This window comes from Kogia breviceps, chromosome 9 (genome assembly GCF_026419965.1).
Source record: "Kogia breviceps isolate mKogBre1 chromosome 9, mKogBre1 haplotype 1, whole genome shotgun sequence".
NCBI lineage: Eukaryota > Metazoa > Chordata > Mammalia > Artiodactyla > Physeteridae > Kogia > Kogia breviceps.
The window spans coordinates 87,143,761-87,156,953 of NC_081318.1; the positions used below are offsets into that span (position 1 = coordinate 87,143,761).

The 13,193-nt window shown below is 36.1% G+C and overlaps 1 protein-coding gene across 10 annotated transcripts in view; it reads right to left on the reverse strand.

Moving 5' to 3' along the window:
* The window catches only part of PHTF2 (putative homeodomain transcription factor 2), a 175,592-nt gene that overhangs the window by 137,997 nt on the left and 24,402 nt on the right, over positions 1-13,193 (reverse strand). For all 10 annotated transcript variants that reach the window (XM_067042770.1, XM_067042774.1, XM_067042776.1 and 7 more), the window contains exon 2: positions 7,991-8,070. In XM_067042770.1, the coding sequence (XP_066898871.1) occupies positions 7,991-8,035 (45 nt within the window). In that variant the 5' untranslated portion in view covers positions 8,036-8,070. The remainder of the gene's footprint in view (positions 1-7,990; positions 8,071-13,193) is intronic.

Sequence of the window (13,193 nt, forward strand, 5' to 3'; positions counted from 1 at the left end):
AATTAAAGCAAAAGGTGAAGGAGAGAGCAACTAAATGCAAATACAGAATTATCAAATATACGGCAGAAAACTGACCACTACTTCTGATGGTGTTTTTCTATTTTAACAGATATAGAAATGTTCAATTTAGAAGAACTATTAACCAAAACCTTTAATTATCCAAATTTTTATTAATAACAATGCTCCATATTTAGCAAGAGGGAACAGAAGAGAAAGCACAGAAACAGAGTGAGGAAGGCAATGTGAAGTTGAAGGCAGAGGCTGAAATAATGCATCTACAAGCCAAGGAACACTAAGGATTGTGTTTCCACAGAAGCTAGAAGAGAAGCACGGGACAGTTTCTCCCCAGGAGCCTCCCTACAGAAGGAACCAACCATGCTGACACTGTGATTTTGGACTGCTGGCCACCTGAACCACGGGAAAAAATACATCTCTGTTGTTTTAAGCCACCCAGTTTGTGGTCATTTGTTATAAAAGCCTTAGAAATCTTATACAACTTCTTATATCTTGATATAGCCACCGAGTTAATCCATTTCATTACCACAATAAATCAAACCATGAAAATATATATGGAAGCACTCTGAAAAATAGATGCTATTTAAATATGTGGTGGTACTAAACATCTTCATTATCATCATCATCATCCAATCATTAATGTTGTTAAATCAACCCCTATGTAAATATAATACTAATTATATCTTTCTTTAAAAAAAGATTTAGGGACTTCCCTGGTGGCACAGTGGTTAAGACTCCACTCACCTAATGCAAGGGCCCCGGGTTCAGTCCCTGCTCAGGGAACTAGATCCCACATGCATGCCGCAACTAAGAAGTCGGCAAGCCGCAACTAAGGAGCCCCTGAGCTGCAACTAAGGATCACACGTGCCACAACTAAGGAGCCCGTGAGCCGCAATTAAGGAGCCTGCCTGCCGCAACTAAGATCCAGTGTAACCAAATACATAAATTAATTATATATATATTTTTTGAAAAAGATGTATACCGCTCCAAACACTCTCACATCAGAAATCATCTTTTTAAAAAAAAAAAAACCTCTGAATATCCATGTAAAGTGCAGACAGTAAACCATTTTACTATAGGGGTCAGACAGGTGACATAAATGTGAGGTGAGGTCGGTCCAAGTACACATGTCCTTACCATTAGGAATGTAGCAAACTAGACAGCACATCCCCCAAATTCAGATTTTTGTCTGAAATGTTCTGATCTTTCAATGCTGACCTGATTTTTAAAAACTGAGCCAACTAAGCCAAAACCATCTCCAAGTCCTGTATGGCCCTATGGTTCTCCAGGTTTCTCCCTCCAACGTAAATAAAGCGCTAAGCCCAGTGTTTGACACCCAGTAAATCCACAAGAAGCACTAGGTGTTATTATAACAATGGTCTATTATCACTGCTGACCTTTGTGAGAGCACTTCCAGCAGAGCAGAGGCAGAAGCCAGACTACAGCGACTTGAGGACCGATGGCTAAAGTGGCAGTAGTCTTGGCACAGTCTTTTCTAATTGGAAGTTGAGGAGTAGTAAGAGGGGATGAGCAAGGACAGAAGCTGAAAGGGGACTATAGGAACATAAACACTCTTCATTAAGGTCGATCTACAGATTAAATGAAGAGCTCTTTTAAACATTCAAAAAAAACTTTTCAAATTAAACAACTGAATTTTATAAAAGTTTCTTCAGTGTGTTTTTCAAAGCAACTTTAGTACAGGAGAAAAGAGTGGTCTGAAAGTCAGCAGATCTGAGTTTTGTTTTATCATTAATTCATGACTATGATCAAGTTATTAGATCTACATGTATCAGGTTTCTCATCTGTAAAACAAAATGTTTAACAGGAACTAGATGATCTCTAAAGTCAAACTATCTTGACTATTGCATAGCACAGTTTCTTTGTCCCTTGTAAATAAAATTCAAACTCAAATGATTTATTTTAGAAATACCCAAACTGGAGAGAGGGTGAGGGTAGAAAATTTTAAGAACTTCATGACCAAAATGCGGGAGAGAAATCTTAGGTGAAAAGGTACATATTTCAGTAACTAAACCAATGTATTTCTGCTAGGAAAAGACTTGTTTTTGGCAAGTAAGTGACATTGAAAAGGAAATGGTGGAAAACACGAGCAGTGACTGAAGCAAAGAAAGTTGAGGCTTATAAATTACACTTAATCATGTCTCTGCTGTATGAGTGTTAGACAACAAACATCAACTAAATACCCACTGTTCTAATATTGGATGGATATTAGAAGACTGACATCTTAGGTTTCTCATTTACAAGCAAGAATCTTTTTAGCCTCATGAGAATTTTTAGAATCCATGAAATTAAGCACTCTGTTAAATTTGGGGAACAATTCCTCTGATAAGTGTATGAATATGAGATAATAATAATAGAAATAACTCTCATTTTTAGAAGGCTTACCCTGTGTAGAACACTTTGCTAATACTCTGCATATATCATCATTTTAAATATAAAAGTGTTTATATATATGAAGAAAGTGAAATTCAGAGACACAATCTGTCCAAAATTATACAGGCTTTCAAGAACAAGGATTCAAATCTCTGCTTTCCAACACCAAAACCTATGTTCTTGTTACCATGAAGATATACAGTCTCCTACAGTGGTCACTCTCAAAGGGGTCAGGCTGTGACTAAAAGGGAGCCTGAAGGTTTTGTAAAGCCAGTAACATTCTGTTTCTTGATATGAGTCCTATTTTATAAACAGAATACAAACAGTTCTGAACACAAGCAGTTGTTCTGCTTGTAAATATATGTGTAAATATATTATATATAATAAAAAATAACCTGTGTGGTTTTGAGTATATATTATATACCACAATAAAACTTATATATTCTCTATGCATTAGCCGGGACTCTCTTTTACAAGTAAAAGTCCAATTCAAACTATCTTCAACAAGAAGGGGAAATTTAGGGACTTCCCTGGTGGTGCAGTGGTTAAGAATCCCCCTGCCAATGCAGGGGACACGGGTTCGAGCCCTGGTCCAGGAAGATCCCACATGCCACGGAGCAACTAAGCCCGTGTGCCACAGCTCCTGAGCCTGCACTCTAGAGCCCGCGAGACACAACTACTGAAGTCCCTGTGCCAAGAGAAGCCACCGCAATGAGAAGCCCGTGCACCACGATGAAGAGTAGCCCCTGCTCACCACAACTAGAGAAAGCCCACACGCAGCAACGAGGACCCAATGCAGCCAAAAATAAATAAATAATTTTCTTCTTCTTCTTTTTTTTTTTTTAAAAAAAGGGAAATTTATTGGCTAAACAACCCGAAGGTCAGGGGTGAAGCTAATCTCAGGGTGGAATGAATCCAGGGACCAGAGCACCTGCTGGCCTGTGGTTGTCTGCTTTTTCCCTATTCCTGACCACTCTCTGTGCTCTCTCATTCTCTTCTTCTAAAACTTTTTCCATGTTGTGGTAACATGCTTAGACTTTCATCCTTCTAAATGAAAGTTCCTAAATGAAAGAAGCAAAAGAGTCTTTTACAGCAGCTCTAATTAAAAACAAAACAAAACAAAAACAAAAAACTATAGAAGGACAGTTTGGGTCGTCAGATTTACCTGGACCCATCACTGTAGCCAAGGGAATGAGGTACCATTTCTGGTCTGTTCTTAGTCACATACCCACCTCTTTGGTCAGATGGAAGAAGTATGTGCAGCACATACTCCTGTTGGTCATTAAAGAAACTGCAGAGTACTGACCGCCACTCTAATGTCTCATCTACTATATTCCAAGTCATAAGATGCATTACTAGTATATTTTTAAGAGTGATACATCATATTTATTCAACAATTCATAAACCAATTTAAAAACCTTTTTAAAAACTATATTTAAAGTTGATTCACTCCTTCATAACCCTGTGAGACACAGAGGAAGCACTACCATCCTCAGAATACAAAAGAAGGAACCGAGGCTCAGAGAGGTTGAGTAACACATTCAATATTACAAGCTGATAAATGTCACAAAATCAAATACAAGTGCTCTTTCAACCATATCATACTATAAGGCACAGTAGTTTAAAATTACATTAAAGATTTAATGGTACCTATGAGAATATGGTTCAAGGAAAAAAAAGCTTAAAAGAGAAAATGTGACAAACCCATTTGTCGGAGGCTCAGTACTTCTATTTGGTAGATCTTAATTTTATATCTACTACTATAAGCATTCAGAGGCAAAAGAGCACTATACAGGAAACCACATACCATCAGAAAGCATTTCTTGGTTATCACTTAGTATGCCTTCAGCTGCAAGGAAATAAAATTAAACTTCAAGTGACTGAAAAAATAAGGGGATTTATTATCTCATACAGTAAGAAGTCCCAAGATAAGACAATTCCAGAGTTAATGAATTCCATGGCTCAAAAAGTTCTGAAAAACTCAGGATCTTTCCATCTTTCAACTCTGCCTGACTTGGCCTGTTGTCAAGCTCCCTTCTGGGGAGCAAGTTCATTACAACAGCTTCAGGCAACAGAGCTTCACCCACTAATGTCCAGAGACAGGAAACAGACCCTCTGTCTCATTTCATCTGTTTACCTATGTTAAATTAGTTAATATATGTAAAGCATCTAGAAAATGCCTGGCACATAATAAATGTTATATAACTGTTAGGGGAAACACTGACTGAAACCACCCACCCTGGCCAGGCACCACAATAACCATTTGCATGAGTTATTTTACAACCGGAGGTCCTGGTAAGGAACACAGAACTAACAAGCCACCACCAACTGGAAGAATTCGGGAAAGGTGAATAGGAGACGCCAGTCCATATGTCCTACCAACCTCCCAGAATCCTCCTCACTGGAATCCATCTTGGCCGAGTGATGCGTGTGCCACCAGGAAGGACCCTGAGTCAGAATGATTGGCCAGAGACAACCAGGAAACTAATCCCACCACCATAAAACCCAAGACTGCAATCCACGTGACAGAGCAGTCCTCCTGGGTTCCCTTACCCTCCTGCTCTCCACCCAGGTGCCCCTTCCTAATAAAGTCTCTTGCTTTGTCAGCATGTTTGTCCCCTCAGACAATTCATTTACGAGTGTTGGACAAGAGCCCACTCTTGTGCCCTGGAAGGGGTCCCTCCTGCAAGAAAAGGATTTTTTTTTATAAGCCTATATTTAAGAGGAACACAAATCTATATGACCAAAGAGCAGTGAAAGGAACTCTCAGGCTGATGATAAAAGGAAATACCAAGGTGGCAGATGAGAGGCATGACTTGAGAACAATCCATCCAAGAATGGAGCAGGAGGGCACAGAATTCTAGGAGGGTCATTCCCAAGAAAGAAAAAAAAGAAATTGGTAGAATACCTGAATGTGACTGAGTACAACAAAAGTTCTGTCAGAGACTTTCAAGAACTAGAAAAACAAAGCAAAACATAAAAACTGTTGCACAGACAGGAAGTATTATCACAGATACTACATGATGTTGCTCTAAATACTGCATACACAAACATAAGCCTTGAATACTGATTTAACCAAAATTTTAGTCACTGGGAGGATGCGGTAGGGGGATTGGAAAGCAGTCATAAAAAAGCTAAAGCCTTATCATACAGTCAGAAATCAACAAAAAACATCTATAATGTGGGCCCCTTGCCCACTACTCTCTGGAGACAACTGAGTAGATTCTAAATAACAGTTACTACTCAGATTGCTAAACTGTGTAACTATTTAGTGAAAATTAATTGCTTTGTGGCAAAGGCTAATAATCATCTTAAATTTGAAGGCTGCCTCAGAGACCCAGATTTTCCATAGTTCTTTCTCCCTCTTGCTCCCTCATGGCATTTTAGCATGCAACTAGCAGGGAGAACAGAGAGGAAGTTATGGTATAAATATGGGTATCTCTGGTCTCTGATTGTGGTTGTATGACTTAATTTCTTTTGCACCTTTATAACTTGGGCAAAGTAGGTATGTATAAAAAAAGAGTAAATACCATTAAAAAAACTAAACAGTGTTATTCAACAGGGCATTATTCCACTTTTAGCAGGGAGTTCTTTTTGGTGCCCTAAGATAGCTCTATGAGGCTATCTTAGAGCACAGGTATGCAAACTAAGGCCTGTGGGCCAAATCTAACGTACTGCTGGTTTCTGTACATTCAGTTTTATTGAAACACTGTCATGCCATTCATTTCATTCATTTACATATTATCTATGGCTGCCTTTGTCCTGTAACAGCAGAGTTGACTAGTTTCCACAGAGACCTATGGCCCTCAAAGCCTAAAACACTTACCACCTGATCCTTTACAGAAAAAGTCTGCCAACTCTAATTTAGAATATTGCATGATATTTTAAATCCCATTCCTACCCACAAATGTCAGTATTCCCCAAAAAGTAATTATGAAAACCCAAACTTCACACCCCATATTTGCAACCCACCCTCCCCTACTCCCTACCAGGATGAAGAGTAGCAGAACTTTGAAACACCAACTGCCTCCAGGGAGCAGAACTCAGAGGTTGGATAAGGATAGGAAAGGGCACCAATAGGGGCTGTTATTTTTGTTTTCAAAAAGTCTTGAAATACTAAATCTTTCAAAGTATTCACACATATTCTTCAAGAAAATTAAATTTAGAATCAAAAGAAAACAACAGAGCAAATCAAATCTGGTTAATGGTTCTGGTGACTCTCTAACATAATATGTGATTATACTTGCTAGATATAATTTGTTTTATCTGTTAGGGTTGCTGTGGAGACTTTTTAGGTTGCACATATCCAAAGCTGCTAGATAGATGACCCTCAGATAAGAAGGGTGTTACTGTGCTAAAACTGAATGTGAGTAGAGTATTTCAAACTCTCCGATCTCAAGAAAGGTCAATTAATCTAACACATCCTACAAATGATCTTCAGTGAAATATTTAAACATAAAAAGTCTGATAGATAAAATGTTTTAATAAATATTACTAACTCTCATAAGTAGAAGTTAAGAGAAAAGCTTTCAAAGATCTATGTAGGAAAAAAAATAGTTTTCTTTAATTCAGCTTTCTTTTAAGTTGACTGGAAATTTAAAAGTAAAGATGACACTAATATAAAAACATAAAAGATTGAATTAATAGTATGATCAACATCAATACTTCCAATTCGTTACTTTACGAGAAAAATGTGATACTGTATATCTGTGGTATGTTCTACCCAGAAAAGAAATGACACACCTAAAGACAGACTGTATTCTTAGGTATGTCTAATCTTTAAAGTGTGCTAATTTACCACTTATTTACAATTTAACTAAATTTTAAAATTGTCTGATTTTCCTATACATAGGAAAAGCTTTAAATATATAATTATCTTTGTTAATAGGGACCTAATGAATAAGGCATCAAAAACGTTTTAAAATGTGCAAACAAACATAATTCACTACATAAGCTAAAAATCTAAGATACCACATAAAACAACAATACATTTTAAAGAGGGTAAACAACACTCTTCAGGAATAAACAGCTTAATGTATCTTCAAAAAAGGTATCAGAATTTGTAATTTATAAAGAAAACATTACATTGTTAAAGCTTATTTTGAAACATAGGATGACACAGCTAGTTAAGCAGTTATGATGACTATTCCTAAAACAACAAAATAAACATTTTAATATTTCAGTTTGGAAAATACAGTCTCCAAAGGTTTATTCTACTGAAAAGATTCAGCTGTTGAATTGTAACGTACAAGAAATAGACTTAAACTATAGTTTCCCTTGTTATAAAAGTATAACAGATCTGTTAACCTAGCTTTCTTCAAAAGAAATTAATGCAAGAAAAAATTTAATGCTTTTATAAAATGCTAACTGTATTCATAATCCTGGAAATTTGGTTTATATTTTAACTGAAAATAATTAATCTAGCTACTTTGATAATGTGGAGTAAAAAGTAGAGAAAAATATTTCTAAGCACCACCTTTCTTATTTTAGGTAATACTTGACATAAATCTATCGTATTAAAAAAAAGCGTGTGCTTTTAGAATAAAAACATTTAAAAGGTTAAAAGCTTTGACTATCAACTTACCTTCTTTTGATACCACACTATAGCATCTGTGACTTTGGACGCCATTTATTCCACTGAGATCACACATTCGTCATTTTAGGCTGTGCAAGAGAGAAAAACATACAAAGGACTTGACTTCCACCTTCTAAAAGGAGACTGAACAACATGTATACATAGCACTCTGGTTACTTGCACAGCAAGGGGTGTATGACTATACTTATATTACACACTTCCTCATTACTATTTTAGCAACAGTTTCCCTTAAGTGAACAAAAATCAGGTGCCATAAGAAAAGAAGGATCTTTCTACATGAATATAACACTTAAATTTTCTTACAAAATAGTTGAATTGTTTTTTTTTAAAATAAGCCGTTTAAATAAATTTCAGAATTTTCCAGGTTATACTGGAAATTTTTCATTTATAAATTCACATATGATAGGAATCAATCCATTCACTAACAGATCAGTTTTGTTTCAGCTTCTATCTAGGAACTAGCATCAATTACTGTTGCTAAAGGATGGCTTGATAGAGATTCCAAAATTTATAATCATATTTAATTTTCCCTGATACTCAGTAAACACAAAGTTGAACTAAAATCAAATAGCTGGAGCAACCTAATTAATGTATGTTAAATACTAAGCTAATATTAGAGTTAATTACACAGGAATAACTACTATTAAGGACTTCTCAGATATCACAGTTTGCAATTATTCAGAAATTTACCACAGACTGCTTCATAAGCATTTTTCTGGATGCTAAACTTAATGGTTCCTTACTCCTAGAGAAAATTAATTTCAGACTGATTCCATTTACCTCTGGAATACTTTTCTAGTCTTAATACTACACCGGCATGGAGGGCATCTCCGGCAGGTGTTAAGGATGAGCTTAAACAGGTTCAAACGCAGAATTCATTGCAGAACTCATCACAAATTAGGATCATCCAAGGCCAAATAGGATCTCAAGAAAATTCTGAGAGTAGAGCACCCTGCTCAGCCAATCCTAGCACATGCAGATCTGCAACCGGCAAGATGCTAACACTACACAGTTTGCCCAGAGTAAACAAAATACCAGAGGTTTTATACTCCATTCTTGGGAGCATATAAGGATTCAAATATAATGACAATTATTACCAGCAGGTTCAAACATTCAGATCAACTTCTAAAATTCAAGGCAGAATTTACTTACTGCCTGTATTTTTTTAACTTTTACTGAAATACAGTTGATTTACAATGTTGTGACTGTATATATTTTTGACAGTGTTAGAGACCAGATTATTTATTACCTCTCCTAAAATACTGATTTCATCTTTAACTGATGAAATTCAAGTAAACCATGTTTTGAAAACCTCATAAATTCCCTGGCATCATGGAAAGAGGAGGAGCATAGTCAAAAGATGAGGATTCAAATGGTTCCACTAATATGCAATACTGAAGTCACTTCACCTCTATGATCTAGTTTCTTTCACTTATAAAACAGGAGTAACTGTACCTATCTATCCCTTATAGTTTTTGTGACTAATAAATTAGACAATATACATAAAATGCTTACCAAAGTTTAGTACATATAGATGGTCAATTATAATTATTTTATTATTAATTTTATATTTAAAAATTCCCCAATTCAGGAACTGGGAAATATTTACATTTCCTCTTTTAAACATGGCAAATACTTTAGAGAAGGAAAACATGCAATCAGTTTTTGTTGACAGTTAAAATAAAAATAGTTACCTTATTATCCTAAGATTGCAACGTCAATTCTCAACTACATACACATGGATTATTTAGAGATTTCAAAGTTCACCTCCTCTGAAGTTTCTTAGTCAGATGTGGCTACCTTTATTTCTCTTACCAGGGTTCTGGTGGGAAGCTTGTCCTTACAGACTTAAAATCTTCCATTTTTTGTTTTACTGTTCTGGAGGCCTTTGGGAGTAATTCATTAACTTTAACCACATTTTGCCCTAGAGGTTTTACCCTGATTGGTCAGCAGACTATTCATTACAACAGCAGACTATTCATTACAACATTACACCTTCATTATAATTGTCTGTGAAGACTATTGCTTATGTTTTCCAAACTGGTTTTAACTCTCCTCCCTCTCCCCACCTTGCCAAATGCAAACTACAAAAAATGCTACAAAAAGTATGAAAACATCAATTTTTCACTTTACTGTCCCTTAATCACACCGAATCTTTACTGACAAAAAGTCCAGCTTATCTACCAAAATAAAGATCCTCTTTCTAATCCCCAGTGGTGTAAATAATATGCATTTCATATAGAAAATGTGAAAGGATTTTTTTATTCACCCAGTCTATTAAATATATAAGGTATTTAATATAATTGGGGAATATTTAAATGGCCACATATAAATAGTATTTTTTTTTTTTTTTTTTTAAGAAAAAGCTTTGGGCTTCCCTGGTGGCCCAGTGGTTGAGCATCTGCCTGCCAATGCAGGGGACACAGGTTCGAGCCCTGGTCTGGGAAGATCTCACATGTCGCGGAGTAACTGGGCCCGTGAGCCACAATTACTGAGCCTGCACGTCTGGAGCCTGTGCTCCGCAACAAGAGAGGCCGTGACAATGAGAGGCCCGCGCAGTGCAATGAAGAGTGGCCCCACTTGCCACAACTAGAGAAAGCCCTTGCACAGAAATGAAGACCCAACATAGCCATAAATAAATAAGTAAATAAATTTTAAAAAAATAAAATGTCAAAAAAAAAGTTCACATTTAAAAAAAAAGAAAAAAAGAAAAAGCTTCAGTGGAAGTGAGGAAAACAGTACTCGGTTCAAATAAAATAATCTCAAAGGTTTTTTTTAACATACTTTGGTATACACCGAGCTACACTAAGAAATAAATTTCAAAAATCAACTCTAACAGTACACTAGGTACATAAAATGTTCTAAATATTTTAATTATATTCATTTGGATTTACGGACTTAAAATTTCAATCAATTTTGTGTAAAAAAAAGAAACACAACCTTTCTTCAGGTAATGGTAAGTTTTGCTCTACAAACTCATTTAACAGTTTTTCCATTGTGTCAACAACCTTTCAGTGACATGGAGTGGCTCATATCTATTTTTAAAACAGGTTTTACAGCATGCTAAGACAGATTCCTGAATCAGACATCTGACAAAGCGCAGACACATGAGTATAAACAACAAGAAATAATAAATCAACAAATGATTTCATAGATAATAAAGATTATTTCTAAAGCTTTTCCAACTTCTTTGATTCTAACAGTCCAGGAATACAGGTTTATAGTCTCTTTTATCATGACAGTTCATGATACTTTTTATGCTAAATTGACACTAAAATTAATTTACAGAAAAAAGTAGAATATTAAGCTTACTGGGTACCTTAAACAGAGGATCTTAATCTTTTTTGATCAAATAATTTGATAGAAAGATGATATTAAGATATAAAAATAATCCAATTGTGAAAACAGAGCTAACCATAGGCATAACATTTAAATATTGCCACAGACAGTTGCTCTGAGCTAATTCTCTCGACGCTGCTTTAGTCATCATACTTGTCAAAACATCTGAAATTACTCTTTTCTATGTCAAGGTCTACACAAAATGCATTTATAATGCCAAAGACAAGGATAGAGGGAAAAGATGACTATGAAGAGACAGTATGGTAAGCCTGCTTTAATAGAATCTCACTATCAGGGACTTGCCTGGTGGCACAGTGGTTAAGAATCCACCTGCCAATGAAGGGGACACAGGTTTGAGCGCTGGTCCAGGAAGATCCCACGTGTTGCGGAGCAACTAAGCCCATGCACCACAACTACTGAGCGTGTGCTCTAGAGCCCGCGAGCCACAACTACTGAAGCCCGCGCCTAGAGCCTGTGCTCTGCAAAGAGAAGCCACCACAATGAGAAGCCCGTGCACCGCGCACCGCAACGAAGAGTAGCCCCCGCTCACCACAACTAGAGAAAGCCCACACACAGCAACGAACACCCAAAGCAGCCAAAAAATAAATAAAATTCTAAAAAAATAAAAGAATTCCACTATCAAATACCCACAGATATAGCTAAAGAAAAATCAAATTTTTAACCATTCCTTAGTTAGAAAAAATAAAGTCTATGGAATACTAATGTTACAATGTACTTCTCTCATAATTCTAAAACATTTCTCTGTTCCAGCATGACTCACTACTCTCAGAAAATAATTTATGCACACCTCTGACACTTCACTTGTGCTGTAATTCTCATTCCTTTTCTCCACTCATCCATCCTTCTAGATCAGTTCAAATCTTACTTTCCTCTAAGATGAAGCTAGCTTTCTGTAAGTGTTCATTTGGACTAAAAAATGTTGAAGCTGGATGTCTCTTCCAGCACTGATTTGTACTAATAAATCTGGTATTTAAATAAAAATGTAAAGCAATATAGCCACACATGTCATTCAATCATATGTAAACACTCTTAAGGAATAAAAGAGGCATCCTTCTTCCTTTGTGTCTAAGTACCCAACACATTATAATATGCAGAAGAGGAAGGAGAGCAGAGAAAAAGCAATGACTAAGCATCAGGAGAACTGGGTTCTAGATTCAAGTTCTGACACTAAGAGCTAGGGCTTTTGAATTAGTTACTGAGTTCTCTAGGCCTTCGTTTCTCACCAGTGCCATCTAGTCAAATATTCCACAACTCAATAACGGTTAAATAAAAATTCGAATAATGTACAGGAGTTCCTCTGAATTCCTTTACTAACACACCCAAAAATATTAACAGTAGTTAAATCAGTGATACATATTTGGAATCTCATTATTATGCTATTCAGCAACCTTGTGTCACTCCCCACTGCACTTAGAATTGTTTTTAGACCCTCTAAAGTCTCACACTAACCTACTTACCCAACATTATTGCTCATCATCTTCTCAAACTTCTGTTTCAATCATACCACACTTCCTACACTTTTCTACCTCTGTGCCAAAATTAACACTTCTTCTGTTTCCAAAACAAGGAAGATTTCAAGAAGGCCTCCTAAATTCTACTTTCTCTATAAGTTTCTCCCAAATTGCTCCATTAAATACTTCTCATCATGTTCTGTATTCCCATTACACTTAGTATGTTCTGTTTTGTACAGACTTTTGTATACTTGTCTGTATATGTGCCCCTACCACTATCCATAAGTTCTTTGAGAGCAGTCCAATGTCTTTACTACCTCAGAACTCTCCGATAGCTTTTTGTATATATTAAGCACAAATGTTTACAAACCAAATTAAAC